General features: G+C 34.7%; 3 protein-coding genes across 4 annotated transcripts in view; 1 reads left to right on the forward strand and 2 right to left on the reverse strand.

Moving 5' to 3' along the window:
* Positions 1–18,037, forward strand: part of LOC123871599 (syndecan) — a 310,798-nt gene that overhangs the window by 153,817 nt on the left and 138,944 nt on the right. The window lies entirely within an intron of this gene.
* Positions 659–7,699, reverse strand: LOC123871579 (lipase 3-like). The gene is made up of 5 exons (XM_045915453.1): positions 7,481–7,699; positions 4,127–4,334; positions 2,707–3,080; positions 1,730–1,852; positions 659–1,228 (listed from the first exon to the last, which is right to left on the reverse strand). Exons 2-5 carry the CDS (start codon positions 4,320–4,322, stop codon positions 845–847), a joined length of 1,077 nt encoding a protein of 358 aa, XP_045771409.1. The 5' UTR covers positions 4,323–4,334; positions 7,481–7,699; the 3' UTR covers positions 659–844.
* LOC123871568 (lipase 3-like) lies at positions 10,487–16,655 on the reverse strand. The gene is made up of 5 exons (XM_045915444.1): positions 16,223–16,655; positions 12,782–12,989; positions 11,876–12,249; positions 11,474–11,605; positions 10,487–10,887 (listed from the first exon to the last, which is right to left on the reverse strand). Exons 1-5 carry the CDS (start codon positions 16,328–16,330, stop codon positions 10,519–10,521), a joined length of 1,191 nt encoding a protein of 396 aa, XP_045771400.1. The 5' UTR covers positions 16,331–16,655; the 3' UTR covers positions 10,487–10,518.

An 18,037-nucleotide genomic window follows, 5' to 3' on the forward strand; every position in this document is an offset into this window, starting at 1 on the left:
GTAAACTATCTCTGTATATTTTGTGAAAAGCTAGTAGACAGACAGACTCACATTTGCTTATTGACACCGTAAAGAGTTTTTTTACTTGTTGATGTGTTAGATTTTACCTTATTTAATAAATTATTGCGTGGATTATGTTAATCCTTTTTATGCGTCGAAACTATATTAATTTCTTGTATAATAAACACGCTTTATCTATGATAGCCCAGACAAGATACGTGTTTGTATTGTAAATCGTACCTACTAAATTCTTACTTCAGAATATAACCTGAAAATATTATTGTATCAATATCAATGATCATTTTACTATCCGGTTTGAACTTTTCTTTCACAGGTTTTGCTATTATTGTTTTTCAGGGTTTAATTACACCGACAGTAAGTTCATTAATTACGTTTATGATTTAACTTTATCGAGTGTTGTTATTTAAGTTTGTCATAAGTCCATGGAAATAACATGTTTAATCAGAATAATAATACATTTTCATTTCATTAATTAAAGGTATACTCTCAGGATGATTTCCAATCATTATCGTAGTGTATTGGCTTCATTAAAACTCATCTCATTAGGGGATAAAGGAAAAAAACATTATATTTTTAAAATATAATAATCAGTATAATATTCAGGTTGTTTTAATTAATAACATTCAGGCTGTATGTAACACAATTGCGTCCAATTTTTGTGATAAATCCTATGGAAAGTTTTAATATTATCATGTACTTACAAATCGGAATTAATCTGTTTAATACATTCTTTACTGTGAGGTAACTAATTAATGCTTTACAAAAATACTATTGTCGCGACCCGTATGTCGAATATCATATCCTTTCTGATAGATGCGATTGCCTATTTTTTCTTATTTTCTTCGTTAATCCTTTTAACAACATAATCTAGTACTTGTTCTCTAGCGTCGGCAGCAGATACAAAATCAGTATGAGAGAAATCGGAGCGAGCTACTCTGCGGACTTTGGCGTTGGGCATATCTGCGGCCATACTTAAAACATCGCGTTCATGTAATAACACATCACCAACAGTATAATGCATAGTGACATCTGCGGTTATCAAACTCAAGTCATATCTTGGTGGGGCCACGCTGCCGTATACCATTAAGTTCCTCATAGGATAATAATTCCACCTTCTGAAGGATCTGTCTCTGATGTTTTGTCCGTAGTGCGCGTATTGCTTGATTGATGCTCCGGCTATGATGTCAAAATCGCCGAATATTTGTAGCTGTAAAAGGAAAAGACTAATTGTTTCATTGTATTAGGACAAACCTTCTAAGGATATAGAATTAATTCACCTATTTGATTTACAAGAAGTGTACTTAGTACCAAACTTTGTGAAATAAATATTTTGAATTTGTTATCAAATCATCCATACTGATATTAAAAATGCGAAAGTGTCTCTGTCTGTCTGTCTATCTGCTAGCTTTTCACGGCCCAACAGTTTAACCGATTTTGATGAAAATTGGTACAGAGTTAGCTTACATCCCGGGGACGGACATAGGCTACTTTTTATCCCGGAAAATCAAAAAATTCCCACGGGATTCTCAAAGGTCCCTCCGTTAAACCGATTTACATGGAATTTGCTATAAAGGTAGCTTGCATCCCGGAAATTGACATAAGCAACTTTTTATCCCGGAAAAGCAAAGAGTTTCCACGGGATTTTCAAAAATCTAAATCCACGCAGACGAAGTGGCGGGCATAATCTAGTATCAAATAAAATACTTACCATAGTATCTTTAACCTGTTCAAGGGTACATTCTACCGATAGCTTGTTGCTTTCATCGCAGTGTACTTCTGCGTTCGCGCTGGGCCCAAAGATTTCTATCATTCCTATTTGTACTGCAAAAGCCTGAAATTTTGTTAAATATTTCACTATACACCTAATTCTATGTTCACCAATAAATGAAATTATTGTAGAGTCTACTTAATACATAATTGTCTCATTGTCTAATTGTAATTTAATGTCTTCACAATTTTTGTCCGTCTTTTTATCGACATTAGTCATCAAACAGCTCAACCGATTTTAATAGAACTTTCACAAGCATGAAGAGGGCTTCTTTTGACTTATTTTCATATTTTTTACTATAAATATATAACATCAACAAAATATACGGTTCTACTTCGATTACTCACAAAACAACCAAAATAAGTGCTGTCTTTTTACAGGAAGCAGTATGAAAGGGATAGTAGCTATCGTCAGCCGAGTACTGAAAAGGGTTCTATTTTCAAATGAAAATATCATAGACCATAGTTCGATCATAGATCATAGTTCGGGTTTAGATCATAGTTCGATTTTGGGTTCTAGAGAAATTATGATCAAAGTTGGAGCGATTCTGATAATAATAATTCATTAAATCTCAAAGCTTCATTTCAATCGGTCCTATGGTTTTTATAGGTGATGCGCTTATACAGGCAAATCATTGCAGTTTTAACCCCCGACCCATAAAGAGGGGTGTTATAAGTTTGACGTGTGTATCTGTGTATCTGTTTGTGGTATCGTAGCTCCTAAACTAATGAACCGATTTTAATATAGTTTTCTTTGTTTGAAAGGTGGCTTGATCGAAAGTGTTCTTAGTTATAACCCAAGAAAATCGGTTCAGCCGTTTGAAAGTGATCAGCTCTTTTCTAGTTACTGTAACCTTCACTGGGTCGGGGGTGCTATAAATATTTAATTTACACTTGTATTAGTAAAGAAGAACTCACGTGTATAAGGTCAGTAGTTATGGCGGCTCCACCGAGAACTATGTTAGGGAAATGTCTTTGGTAGCCCACTCCCGCTAACAAATGTGCAGATTTAAACTTCCTGTTATATTCCGGCAGGAGAGAGTTGAGAACGAGGAAGTTGGTTCCACCTTGCGAATGGCCGACGTAGTTGAGCTGTGGCTGTTTAGTCACTTCAAGAACGTAGTCGATCATTGTAGGAAGATCCTTTACTGCGATATCTTCGAAGGTGTAGTCGAAGAATTCCTTTTTGTCTCTGCGGTCGTCAGGGTTAAGTCTGATGTGACGGCGAGAGTTGACGGTGCCTCGTGAGTTGCCCATCCATACGTCGTAGCCGGCATCGGCGAGTTGATAAGCTGAAATGGAATAAATTAAAAATTTATAACACCCCCGACAAGTGAAGGTTACAGTAACTAGAAAAGAGATAACTTTCAAATGGCCGAACCGATTTTTTTGGATTATAGCTAAGAACACTCTCGATCAAGGCACCTTTCAAACAAAAAAGACTAAATTAAAATCGGTTCATTAGTTTAGGAGCTACGATGCCACAGCCAGATACATACGTCAAACTTATAACACCCCTCTTTTTGGATCGGGGGTTAAAAAGATTAAAATTTTTAGGCAACTTTGTAATGGCAAAGTTGCGGGGAATTAATTTACTTTGCAATCAGCTATCCATAAGATAGCAATACTCATGATGTATAACATTTATACAGGCAACATATATGATAAAAGTTTGGCATTTTGGGCTTTCTGAGTTTTGGGCTGAATCCTCTCAATAGAATTTGCTTTCCAAACTAGTGGTAGAGGATTGATATGCCCTAAGAGTCAGAAGTTGGCCTAAGAGAAATAAAGTTAGTTTATAAACAAACCCACCATAGGAAAAAGGTTCATTAAGTTAATAGCAATCTAAATATTTATCAATTTGATTTTATTATCACGTTTACACATCAATATTACGGTATCATGATTATATATCGCGATTTTATTATCCGTCTGAACCTTAATCATGATAAAGGTATTATTTTATTTCACTTTGCAGGTTGTATGATTTCCAAAAGGTCAGACTGACACAATATTTACGTAAAACTGAAACCTAGAAACTTGAAACTTTGCATTTAGGTTGTTTTAGTTCCTTTTATACTCGGGGTCTACCCAGTATGAAATGATTTTCAAGGATGGTAACCCTTATGTAGGATCAGCTAGTTTTCAATAAAATATTTTCACACGATCGCTGGCCTACTAATTGAATAATGGGGCTCCTCTTAGAATGAAAAGGATCCACGATGCTGAAAAAATGCTGATCGGCAGCATTCACTCACCTTTGAGAACATTTTAGAGAAAAATTTTAGGCATGCAGAAAATCTACAGGCAGATTAATAAATAATTAATGAATACTAACCTAAGCTGATATTGGGCCCCGCAAAGATATAGGATATAGCTGAAGCCTGTAATCCGTGCATTAAGAAGACTACGGGTTTAGATTTTGGTTTAATAGGTCCTTTCTTGTAACGAGAGTTGGGAATTCTGTTGATTTCCAATATATAGCCATCGCTGGTTATGACATCGTGCGTTTCCGAGTAGTAACCATCTCGCATCAATCTTCCTTCCTAAAAATGAAAGGTTTTAAAGTGTTAACTATTTCTATACTTAAAATAAAAAAGACTTGAAAGTTTTTTCACAAATCAAATTGCGCTTGTGATATTGTAAAATTTGTTTTGTGACTGAATTTGAAATTTGTATTTCTTTTTTTACCTATTTTTAAGGCGAAATTATCTTCTGTATCTCTTTAAAATAGATGTTACCTTACTTTAAATGTTTCTACAAAATAAAGAATTTTGATTTGACTGTGTAAACAATTTTGTCAATGTTTGCGAATGGGTGTTGAAATCGAAAGGTCCTAAAGTCAACACCACGCCACGCCTCGACAAACAGAGTGTAGGGCAAACAGAATGATAAAATCGATGCCGTATACTTGTACCTACAGTTGTACCCATCTATTTTAGTGTTTAAACTATCGTAAGTGATTTCCATTATCCATCGACTAGTTCCGAACTTTTTCGATCTCATAGAACAAGTAGGTAAACGAAAAATCCAAAAATCGTTAAATCGTTAAATGGTAGTTATATCATATAAAATAATATATTATTCCAATTACAATTACATTTGCAGTTGGAGATACTTAATTTAAGCAACAAAATTAGTGCACCTATCCTTTCATGATAGGTACGGAACCATCGATGCGCGACTCCGATTTGCACTTTCCGGTTTTTTTTAATTGTGTTGTTTAATAAACTTACGGTATCAAAAATGGGTGGACCTCCCGGCCTCTCTCCGGGTCCAGGGGTCGGAGGGCCCGGCAAAGCCTGGACGCAAATTAGTACGGCCACTATCGAAATTATTCTTAACATTGTAACTTGTCTAATGACAACGATAAAGTATTCGATCTCATATTTATAACGAGAAAGTTATCTTTATGGGTATTGATCCATCATAAATTAAACTACTGGTGCTTATTCCAGGCTTATTTATTAATCAAAGCGGATACAGTCCGATAAATTTAAAATTATGTAGTGCGTGTAAATGAGAATGTATGTAGTGATGTTTCTGTCTACATCATCACATCATCATCAACCCATCACCGGCTCACTACAGAGCACGGGTCTCCTCTCAGAGTGAGGAAGGCTTGGGTATAGTCTCTATCACGCTGGCCAAGTGCGGATTGGCAGATTTTGAGCATTATGGCGAACTCTCAGTAAAAACGGTTCCACCCGATATTCTCCTTCACCATTAAAACATAATGATTGTTCAAAACACACATATTTCCGAAAAGTTAGAGTTGACTCGGGATTGAATCTCGGACCCCCCGAAGAACTAGGCTATTACATACATCATTTTGTCTACGATACCTCACGATACACCACAAAATTGTTTTTCAAAATATTGTTTACTTTTAGCTAGGTAAGAATATAAAAGTAAAATAACGGCTATAAGCTTGCAGTACAGATTTAACATTGTTTTTGAAACAATAAACTTTTCTTTGTTTGATTATTATTATTTATATATTATCTTGAAACTTAGCAGAAAATTCTATAACGCAAACTAAGATTACAATGTGTATTTTAGCAGTTCATAACAAATAGTAGTCGTAGATAGGATATCAATACTGCTGAAACTGCAATTGCAATGAACGATGATTTGCAGAATTTGAGTATTAATACCACTAGAATACACCACTGTATTATCACATTATTATGCAACCTGATGTGATATGTGTCGTACTGCGTAATGTCGAATGCAGTGGTATTTTATTTTCACACCACTGCCGTCCGTCGTCACCACGTGAGTGGTGTGAAATAGTAGAGTATTTAACATGGGGATAATGCTGTCTTAGTCTTGGGCGCCCCTAAACCCCGCGCTTCACTCAGGATTCTAGATGCAACACCCTCGCTACGCTCGGGAGTTACTCTAAAATCCCTCGTTATGCTTGGGATTTATCCAGGTGCCCGTGACATTACATTATCCCCAAGATAATCTACTATTATATATGTATATGTGTAAATATTTTTCATAAATAAATTTATTAAAATATAATTTAAAAAATAATAATTAAAACTAGCTTTTTTCTGCAAAATTGGTACACCTGATTATTTAAAAAATCCTGTGAGAAAGAACACTTTGTTTTCTGGGATAAAACAAATGTTCTGTGCATTATGTCAAGTTTCGTTAAAACTGCTTACGTAACCAAATTACGGCACAAGGAATAGAGCAGAAGATAACGATATTAGATTCTAATAAACCTTTCAAAACTTAACTTTTCGTAATCCGGTCGCCTTTTTAGCTATTGAAGATTACTATTATTTGTAGATTATTCTTGATCCCACACGTTTCTTTAATCAGACTATTATCTTGAATTGTAACGAAGTTTCTATTTAATAACTCGTGTTATAACGTTTTATAAACACATTAGCTAATGCCCGACATGTGTAACAATGCCTTTTACTGTACGTTGATAATACTATGTCAGAAACTTTTACGTAAGTGCCGACAACAACTGTACAATTTTTTTTTAAATAATAGACTAGCGCTTGGAGTTTCATCTTATTTGGACGAACAATGCGCTAACGCAAAGGCAACAGAACGACACACATGATATTTTATAGTGGTGCAAATGAATTCCTCTCTATCTGCGTTGTAATTTTCATTGCTGCAGGCTATGACCCCTTCATTAACTACAAATGAGGATTGGAAAACTGTTAGGAGTTTTCTTAGGACAATAATTGTGTTATATCCTTCCGTTCCGATTTAATTTGACCTGCCCATTGCCACTTCAGCTGACTAATTCGTTGAGTTGTATCTGCCACTTTGGTTCTCAGAGTAGTGATAGATAGTTATTGTGCGTCGTATCCCAAAATACAGAGCATAAAAAGTGTAAATCAAAAATTTATAACACCCCCGACAAGTGAAGGTTACAGTAACTAGAAAAGAGCTGATAACTTTCAAACAGCTGAACCGATTTTCTTGGATTATAGCTAAGAACACTCTCGATCAAGCCACCTTTCAAATTAAAAAAACTAAATTAAAATCGGTTCATTAGTTTAAGAGCTACGACGCCACAGACAGATACACAGATACATAGATACACACGTCAAACTTATAATACCCCTTTTTTTGGGTCGGGGGTTAAAAAAAATTGGCAGCAACTTTGACCGCACTTGTTGTTCCCTGTGTGTAAAATAAAACAAAAATTACAAACTTTAAAGCAGCGGCCACCAACAAAACAAACGATTTCCTTTTAACACGACTTCCTTCATTAGGATCTTCGTCCGCGGGCGCCGAGCGCTTGTATTTATCCATTTAATGTCCCTGATAGCGGTTACGAGGCTTTCAACACGACCATATAATAAGAACTTTGCAACACTTTAAAAAGCCTCCCCTTTTTGCTAGAATTCCACCCCCGAGATATCATCATAAGGGTGCCTTTCCACCCTAGTGAAGACGAACGTAAACAAGAGCGGCCTTGGTGTAAGTTGCAATATGCAACATATCACCATCACCATGCAATATCATCACCAATGCACTAGATGGATCATTCGGAAGAATTTATTCTACGAAGCTGTCAGAATTAGTATGACACTGGTCATCATTCATGCAAAAATGAGATGCAATCCGCAAAATTTTTGTTCCGTAGTACGACCCGTCAATTGCGTCATTTGTCATATTTTCGCTTAGTTTTCGCTTCGTTTGTTTAATTTTTGTTTTATGGAGAGAGCGTTAGTTGCCTGCTACTACTTAGATGCATTTAGCGATTTAAAAGTATTCTTTTCTATAAAATATTTCTCTTCTATTGTATCTATTCTACTACTGGAAAAACCGTACCTTCCTCGGGTTACACTGCTTACGCTAAACACAGTGTTAGTATGGCGTTGCGTAGTTAAAGCTTAAAAAACTCTAAGCTGACACTGTTTTCACTGAATCAGAGCAAAAAAAAATCCATTTTACTTACCGACTGGTCTTCCATATCTCATTTCCTCACCGCTCGTCTCCACTTCAGTGGAAACGAGTCCTAAGATGAAATTCCATAACCTTCCGTTGACACTCGTTTTTGCTACATTATGACATAGCCACGCTAATGGGCATTGTTCTTTAAATATTTGCTACCAACTTTTCGTAATTCAACGTAGCTTTGGTATTAAAGTTTTCCGGCTCTCTTATCTCAATCAGTCGTTTTGAAATAAAATTGTGATTTTTATACGTGTAGTGAAAAGGCCATTACTATTAGGTTGCAACGGAACCCTATTACTTAGATCCCGCTGTCGATCCGTCTGTCTGTCTGTCAACGGGCTGTATCTCGTAAACCGTCGTAGGTAGAGAGTTGAAATTTTCACAGAATGTGTATTTCTATTGCAGCTATAATGGCGTGCCGATATAATACTGTATTGTGTCTTGTACGATGGTGCGGAACCGTTCGTGTGCGAGTCCGACTCGCACTTGGCTGTTTTTTTATGACCTATGACCTATGTCCAGCAGTGGATGTCAATCGATTGTCGTTGATGATGACTCTGTTGTTATATCCTGATATCCAATATGTAGTCTAGGAGACCTAGAATATACCTTGGTATATAGTCTAGGAGAGTCTCGATAAAATTCCCATTGTCGTTTAATCTAAAGTTCATTGTAAGACGGCAGGACGTACGTGATCAGTTTTTATAACCTACGTGACTGGAATGCTCATTTATAAAAAAATAACATTTTGCTACAGTACAACAAACTCGTAAATAATATCATCTTTTATTTATTACACTCGAATCTAGATCTTTTTTCAAAGAGTTTTTTGCTTTTACAGTACCTTCTCAAGAACGCTTACAAACATACTTTCACAAGTTCTTTTGGATAGTTCATTTAAGACTTTTCTTTGTAGTGAGCTAAGTGTAATTTTCGTTAACGTGTACTAAAGCCATTGAACATTTGAAAAGTGCAACCGCCGAGCTTCTTGCTGATTCTTCTCGTTAGGAATGGCATTTCGAACCAGTGATAGATTCTTTTGACAATTCAAAACTACTTTTCAACCGCGCCCAGATCTTTGAAGAAGGCCACAACAAATTTCTTAACAGGGCTCTCTCCGTCACTCGTTTCATACAATCGTAGTTCCAATTTCATTTGAATATTAAGCAACCAAAGTCCATGAAATTTTGCAGACATATTCTAGAAACTAATATCTGTGTCTGTGGTGTTTTAGATTTTTCTAAAAATATGTAGTTTTAAAATTACAGGGGCTCAAAGATTTGTATGAAAATTTTTAAGACCGCGTAACTTTGAAACCGAATATTTTCACAGAAATCTGGAAAACCACAGACATAGATATTAGTTTCTAGAATATGTTAAAATTCGATATTGATGATTGATTTATTATCTGATACTGATGATTTTGCGGAAATATTTTTCAGTTTTTACCTGCTAAATAATGTTAATATCATTATTTATAATCTGTTCAAATATTATCTCATTTGGATACTTACATATTTAATGTAGGTAACATTATATCTTTTGCAGACTAATTGGAAAATTATCTTGTATCTACATTCCTAATAAAATTAACAATTTTTTTATAATGATGATAAAAAATAATCATTTGAAATCGCTACTGTTCGCTAATTATTATTATTGTGATAACAAACAGCGGTAGCAACTACACGATAACGATATAAACGAATTCATTTTAAGTTATTTTCTGTCCGTCCATCTGTCAGCGGGCTGTATCTCATGAACCATAAAAGGCAGAGAGTTAAAATTTATATAGTCTGAATCTATTGTCCATATAACAAAAAAATAGTTGATAAGTATTTCAAAATGGCCGCCAAGCAAATTAAAAAAAAAATGTTTTAACTTGGTACGCGATGTGCGAGTCAATAGAAACCATGGAATTAGGAAGTACCTAGTACCTACCTACTTTAATTATTTTGTACATCCGTAACAAAAACAAATGAGACAACAGAAATTATAGAAAAATAGTTTAATTTTCCAAAATCAATTTTATCAAAAAGATTCATTTCCATCCAAATAAGTGACATTTCAATATTTTACCTTTTCTTGATGCGAATGATTAAAATAAATTACGATTATTCTAATAAAACCTAGTAGTAAACCAAATAAGTATAATCTCATCATTTAATCACCGATTTTTCTACGATTATTATCAATTTACATCAAATTTCATCAAGATACAAACGTATAACAAGATTTAATTACGAATTTCGATATTATCATAGATGTTTTTCGATACTAATCATGATTTTATTCATTCTTTTTGTTCAATTCTTCAATAATATAATCTGTAACTAATGTTTTAGAATCAGGGGCAATCACGAAATCAGTGTGAGTGAAGCTATCGCGAGCGACACGACGAACTTTTGCATTTGGGATTACTCTGGCCATGTTTAAAACATCTCTTTCATCCAATAAAATATCACTAACTGTGTAGTGCATAGTGATGTCGGCATTGATTGCTCTTAGATTATAAGCTGGTGGAGATAAGCGACCGTACGTTAATATGTTTCCAAGTACACCGTAGTTCCAACTTCTGAATCTTCTGTCTCTGATGTTTTGTCCGAAGTGTGCGTATTGTTTGATGGAAGCTCCGGCTAATATTTCCCAAGGTATATCCTGTAATATTAAAATAAAGAAATTAATTACTTTTTACTATAAGATGCTATTAAAGAGTCGTTCAGGCAAGTACATATTATATGCATTAAAGTTAATTAATCATTTTATTTTATAGCCGATAATTTTATTCTAAGCGTTTTTGATATTTGATTGTAAACTACGAAAGATTTGCCGCGATTATTTAGTAGAATGCTGCTTTGCATTGTTTCATTATTTTTAACCCCCGACCCAAAAAGAGGGGTTTTATAAGTTTGACGTATCTGTGTATCTGTCTGTGGCATCGTAGCTCCTAAACTAATAAACCGATTTTAATTTAGTTTTTTTTGTTTGAAAGGTGGCTTGATCGAGAGTGTTCTTAGCTATAATCCGAGAAAATCGGTTCAGCTGTTTGAAAGTTATCAGCTCTTTTCTAGTTACTGTAACCTTCACTTGTCGGGGGTGTTATGAATTTTTTATTTACACTTGTATATACTTGTAATTTTATTTTAATCATATTATTTTACCGTCCAATACAAAAGGAGAAGAGTATATAATTTAGTCGTTTAAAGACAAGTTTATTATTTTTAGGATGGAGGAAGGTACTCACCAGATATTCTTCTAGTGACGTAAGAGCAAATTCCTTTACGTCTGGATAGTTTTCATTGAGTTCATCTATGTTTTTTCTATCATTTATTTGTGTAGGTCCGAGTTCCTTGGAACCGAGTCTTACAGCAAGTGACTGAAAAAGCAAAAGTGCGCTTAATACTAAATCAGTGAAAGTCTTCATCCGTATGAAACATTATTTCTATATCAGGAATTGAAAGCTCTACTCATGAAATCAACGTTATAATATCAATATTTGTTTAAGTACCATAAATTCAGCATATAGCAAATTATCTATATATAAATTATATTCTAATAACAGCTTCCATGCTAGTCCCCATGTATTAACTCCAACTCTTTTTATCCATGCGTCACATAGAATACCTATAAAGATTTCAATACTTACGTAAATATTATCAGTTCTTTGGGCAGCAATACTCAAAGCTTTATTAGGGAAATAAGTTTGGTATCCCACTGCAGCGAGCAAGTTTACCGACTTGAATATCTTATTGTACTCAGGCTTAACTGAATTAAGGACCAGGAAGGCTGTCCCGCCTTGCGAATGACCGATGTAATTCAGCTGTTCGTTCTCCGTGTACTCGAGGACATAACTCAGCATAGCAGGCAGGTCCTTGAGAGCGATATCTTCAAAGGTGTAATCGAAGAACTCCCTTCTGTCATAATAGTTATCAGGATCAAGGGTAACGTGGCGTCGGGAGTTGATAACGCCTCGTGCGTTGCCCATCCATACGTCGTAGCCGGCGTCAGCGAGGGTGTAAGCTGAAGTAAAGATACACATTTTGTTGAAATTTGTGCAAAGCACAGCAGCCTAATGAGGTGATGTTCCAAGCATTTTAACAAGCTTTTAATGCTCTTACATCTTTGATTGTAGAGTATGGTTCTATTATAAACACCCTTGATTAAGAAAAGAAGTTCAGAAATTCTGCTTATTTTATATTATACTAGGTGATGCCCGCGACTTCGTTCGCGTGGACTTTACGGTAAAAATCCCGTGGAAACTCATTGATTTTCCGGGATAAAAAGTTTCCCAGGACCTTATACTAAAAATCACGTCAATCTGTTCTTCTGTTGCAACGTGATTGAAGGACAAACCAATAAACCAGCAAACTACAAACAAACATACTTTTGCATTTATAATATTGGTAGAGATTATTAGGGTATTTGTCTATAATTATGTATAGATTAACCTCTTTCAAGGAATAGGTCAAATTACAGGTCATTTTGTACAGATGAACATATTCTTTTTACGTATCTTGTGTCTAGCTAGGTAACAAAGTACCTACTAACTTACCTATACTATATTCTGCACCTAAAGTGATGAAAGCTATCGCAGAATTGTGTAGTCCATGCATTAGGAAGACTACGGGTTTACGTTTTGGAGAGCTGTCACTTTTTTCGTACCGGCTGAATGGGATTCTATTCATTTCCAAAATATAACCATCACTGGTTGTGACGCTGTGGCTCTCACTGTAGTAACCATCTCGTGCTATTCTCTTTTCCTGTAAAAAAAAATAAAAATCTAAAATTACTCATAAAATTTTGAGCAAATTTTGACGACCTTCCCAGCGCAGTGGCGAAGAACGCTGCGGTTTTATTAGCGGGAGGTCGCGGGTTCGATTTCCAGCAAGGAAAATTTGGAATTTTCTCTTATCTGGTCTTGTGGGAGGCTTCGACCGTGCCTAGATACCACCTACCGGCAAAAACATGCCGCCAAGCGATTCAGTGTTTCGGTACGATGCTGTGTAGAAACCAAAGGGGGGTAGCCATGGGTGTAATAAAACTGCTATACACCTTTCAGGTTAGCCCGCTCCCATCTTAGACTGCATCATCACTTACCACCAGGTGAGATTGCAGTAAAAATAAAAATTGATATTGTTAGAGAGAGTTCAATAGTTTATCAACTTTGTAAATTTTGAATCCTGTACAATATTTGACCAATAGGTACTGCAAGCTCAAGCTCCAAAATAACTTTTTCAATGAGGATCTGTTTACTGTAACATAAATAATAATAATCAGCAGACCAGGCACCTTACATAGCATGATTTTCAAATCCATTTAACTACTATAATCCAATAGTTTTTAATTTTTACATTTATTTTAAAGAAACAGCAAATGCGTTGATTTTGTAGCAAAGATTTCATTTCAAGTGGAAAGAATAAAAAACAGACATGCGCTTCGAATGATCTGCCAAACCGACAATCGGCTTGGCTCGTCAGCGGAGCGTCTGTCTGAAAGAACCGGCTTACGGCTTAAGAGGGCTCTCTCCGTCACTCGCTTCATACAAACGTAGTTCCAATTTCATTTGAATATGAAGCAACCAAAGTCCATGAAATTTTGCAGACATATTCTAGAAACTAATGTCTATGTCTGTGGTTTTCCAGATTTCTGTTAAAATATTCAGTTTCAAAGTTACGCGGTCTTAAAAATTTACATACAAATCTTTGAGCCCCTGTAATTTTAAAACTACATATTTTTAGAAAAATCTAAAACATCACAGACACAGATATTAGTTTCTAGAATATGTGTGCAAAATTTCATGGACTTTGGTTGCTTAATATTCAAATGAAATTGGAACTACGATTGTATGAAGCGAGTGACGGAGAGAGCCCTGTTAAGCTAAGTTTGATCTATTTAACTAAACCAACGCTTTAGCTCAATGCTAAAATGTTGGCAAGAGTTTATACAGTTTGGATGTTAGTCGATTAGACGGATAAATTATTTATTGCAAAACGTTCCTACAAAGAAAATAAACAAATTTTAGAAAAATTAGTGTGTAAAGGCGGTATCATCTTTAAAAATGATCTTCTCCGATTATTATTACCGTTGCGTTCCATTATTATAGATTCTAAAAATGATAATCTGTTTTAATGAAACGCAGTAGATTGCTCGCAAGTGTTTTTATTTTTAACCCCCGACCCAAAAAGAGGGGTATTATAAGTTTAACGTGTGTATCTGTTTATCTGTGTTCTATGATGCCACAGACAGATGTCTGTGGCATTATAGCTCCTAAACTAATGAACCGATTTTAATTTAGTTTTTTTTTGTGGTGGCTTGATCGAAATTGTTCTTAGCTATAATCCAAGAAAATCGGTTCAGCCGTTTGAAAGTTTCTAGTAACTGTAACCTTCACATGTCGGGGGTGTTATAAATTTTAATTTACACTTGTATTTGATACATTTTTCGTTACAAAATCAAGTCAGTAATCAGTTTCTATATCACTAAAATCTATGTGCTTACATAATATTTCCAAGTCGTTGATTTCCAATAAATAAACATCAACGTTAGAATATTTATCTCGTTAAAACCAACCTTTTGTAGCCTTTTCTATTTTAAAATATGAACGCTATCATTAGATAACAATACTATTTTTTGGTTTGCAACAACAAAATCATATCAAGTTCGCAGATGATAAAGTTTATCCTTTTTATTATTAGCTATATTTATCTTCAATTTATTGATAAATTGTTAATTAATTTAGTTGTGTCTAAATCTTACATTCACTATGCGACTCATTGTAAATAGATTAAGTTTAAGTAAATTTTGAAAATGTTTTAAATATAAATTAGTTTTATTAGCAAAATTATCTTAGGCATGATCGATGAACGTTTTTGGTAATTGATGTAGACATTAATTGCTATAAGAATTTGTTTTTAAAAATGTTAAATCTTTTTGAAAAAGAATAACTAGGAGTTTCTTTCAGGCTTCCGTTCACTTTGCTTTCCGGTAGTTAAAATAACTACAAATACATAGACTTGATATTGCAAAATATCCTTGATATTGAACATTATTTTTATTCTTTCAAAAATCATAATGTTATAGTTCTTTGTTATTCAGCATTGCAATTTGTTGTAATCCATTCGATAAGTTAGCCTTTATCAATTTCGTAATACGTTATCAGTATAACCTTTGAGTTTGATTTATCAGATACAGTGGCGAATGGTTGAGACTACCCACGGACAGACCTACTTTGTCAAGTTTACTGGCCCGATTTCAATAAACTTCACAAAGTTACATTATTTTGAAACTAACACGTAGTTACGCATACAATCAAGACTATTTTGTTTTAATGTATTTTCCAGTTTGCTATTTAGTTTTTTATAATACACGTCACATTTATATTGGTTAGAATTTATGCTAAAATAAGTTTCTACGGCTTACGAAACATCGTCACTGTTCATGTCATTATAGGTATCTTTATATCCACTGCCCGGCTAGCATGGGCAGTAGATAAAAATTATATCCCCGATTATATCCACTGATTTGTATGACATCAGTGGATATAATCGGGGGATATAATTTTTATCTACTGCCCATGCTAGCCGGGCTGAAACTTGGTTGCCTCATGCCTAGTAGAGATCGATTGAAGCTAGAAAGCACCAAACTTCACAATTATTTTATCGTTTTGTATCTTGATGTACAATAATGTATCGTCGTTGAGATGATGATATGACTATAACGTCACACTAATAAAACTTTAACACTAATATAAAGGCGAAAATTTGTGTGTATACTAATATGTGTTAAGTTTGTTAGTCTTTCAAGCAAAAGCTACGGAAAGGATTTGCCTGAAATTCGGAGTGGAGATAGATTATGCCCTGGATTAACACATTGGCTACTTTTTATCCCGGAAAATCAAAGAGTTCCTACGGGATTTTGAAAAACCTAAATCCACGCGGACGAAGTGGCTAGCGTCAGCCAGTATGGCACAATATAAAAAGTCACAACTACTCACTATGTCAAAACGCTTGGTTGTTACTACTTGTCTATCTGTCGAATCCACAGTTGAAGGTAAGGCCTGCACGCAGGCTATCAGGATCACAGCTGTGACTATTCCCAACATGGTAATTTTTTGACAAATGACAACGGCTTCCTCTCGAAATCGTTATTTATAATCTGCTTAATATCTTAATCCACGGATTACAACGTTAATGCGTGTAATTTTGATTTGTTAGTTTGTATATTTATTAGATTTTTTTTATCTACTAGCACAAATAGACATTCGTCGACTAGTCACTAAGCTTGACTGAATGTATTTTTATCCCATGCAAGATAATGTTCTTATGAAAATTATGTTGAACGGCAAGATAAAACTACAGTAACTTTTTGGCCAATATTGAAAATTAGGAAAAAACACTTGGAATTTATTTTGGTGTCGAAGTAAGTAATCGAAAGAACACTATTTTAACCGTGTTTTCGTGGTACTAATAAATAAATCACAGTCTTTATAAACAATAAGTATACCTATTTTTATCTTATCTTAGTTTATATTTCCTGTTTTGTGATTCACAATAGTTTCTATAGTTGATTTCAGAACATTCCAAAATATATCATTACTAGCTTAGCTCGGCGACTTCGTCTGCGTGGACTGTGCAAATTGAAAACGCGTATTTTACACCATTAGGGGTTGTATTTTCAAAAATCTACGTCATAATAGCTATCTGCATGCCAAAGCCTGATCCATCCAGTAGTTTGAGCTGTGCGTTGATAGATCAGTCAGTCAGTCAATCAGTCTTTCCTTTAGATATATAGATATGTACTAATATCTGTTATTATAAAGATCATCATTATGGATTAAAATGGCCAATTAAAATACTGGTAGGGAGAAGTCATCAATCACTAAGTTTTGTTTGCATCTGTGATGCATAAAATTTGGAAAATCGGATTATAAGCAGATTACAAGAAGATTCTTATCATATTAGTATTAATCCAAATCAAAATGATTACTTAATTGATGTTAATTATTTTTAGCAGGCAGATAAACCCTACTAACGTAAATATTTGTAATAAAAGCTGAATTCAGTGGGATTTTTTTTGATTTTTCGGGATAAAAAAGTATAAGTGGCCTATGCCCGTCTCCAGGATGCAAGCTACCTCTCTGCCAAATAAATGAGGCCCGCGAGGTCACCCACATGCATTTAAGTTTTTAAGAATCCAGTGAGAACTCTTTGATTTTCCGGGACAAAAGTAGCTTTTCCCAGGCTGCAAGTTAGATTTAGATGGCCAATTTCATCAAAATCAGTTAAATGGATGAGCCTTAAAAAGCTAGCAGCCAGACTAACAGTTTTATAGTAGGTATATTATCTGCTCATTGCAAATTTTCATTACGGGAGAGTTCAATTTAAATTCCAACTCCAATCACTTTTCGTCTTCATCGACATTTTTACCTTCATTACTTTTACAATCGTCAATTTCCTAGAAAAGGAAAGAAGTCGCCCTTTATTTACACTTCGCGGTTCAATCTTTTTCAATTTCACTTTGAAACTTATGGGATATTTGCAAAGTAAATTACAATCTTAAATTAGATCTAAAGCCTAAGTTATCAGAAGCGGTTTTTATAGCAGTTAAATGATATTGGAGTTAATATTTCAAACGAAAATTTTGATTGAATCCACCCTAACAAGGATTTTGTACTTATAGCAAATTGAAGTTGGTTTTACAGTGCCTAAATAGAAATAAAGATAAGTGCGAGTCGGACTCGTACACGACGGGTTCCGTACCATCGCATAAGAAGTACCACTTATTAATTTTTATTTTATTTTCATGGCGG

This window comes from Maniola jurtina, chromosome 2 (genome assembly GCF_905333055.1).
Source record: "Maniola jurtina chromosome 2, ilManJurt1.1, whole genome shotgun sequence".
In the NCBI taxonomy this organism is placed as follows: Eukaryota; Metazoa; Arthropoda; class Insecta; order Lepidoptera; family Nymphalidae; genus Maniola; species Maniola jurtina.

Excerpts from the sequence above, each read along its gene's own strand:
- LOC123871568 (XM_045915444.1), bottom strand. The coding sequence starts at position 16,330 with ATGTTGGGAATAGTCACAGCTGTGATCCTGATAGCCTGCGTGCAGGCC. Across the intron at positions 12,250-12,781 it reads AGGTGCAGAATATAGTATAG|CTTACACCCTCGCTGACGCC; the intron begins GTAAGTTAGTAG and ends TCTTTACTTCAG. Across the intron at positions 10,888-11,473 it reads CGTCACTAGAAGAATATCTG|GATATACCTTGGGAAATATT; the intron begins GTGAGTACCTTC and ends TTAATATTACAG.
- LOC123871579 (XM_045915453.1), bottom strand. The coding sequence starts at position 4,322 with ATGCGAGATGGTTACTACTCGGAAACGCACGATGTCATAACCAGCGAT. Across the intron at positions 1,853-2,706 it reads TAACTACTGACCTTATACAC|GCTTTTGCAGTACAAATAGG; the intron begins GTGAGTTCTTCT and ends ACAAAATTTCAG. Across the intron at positions 1,229-1,729 it reads AACAGGTTAAAGATACTATG|CTACAAATATTCGGCGATTT; the intron begins GTAAGTATTTTA and ends TTCCTTTTACAG.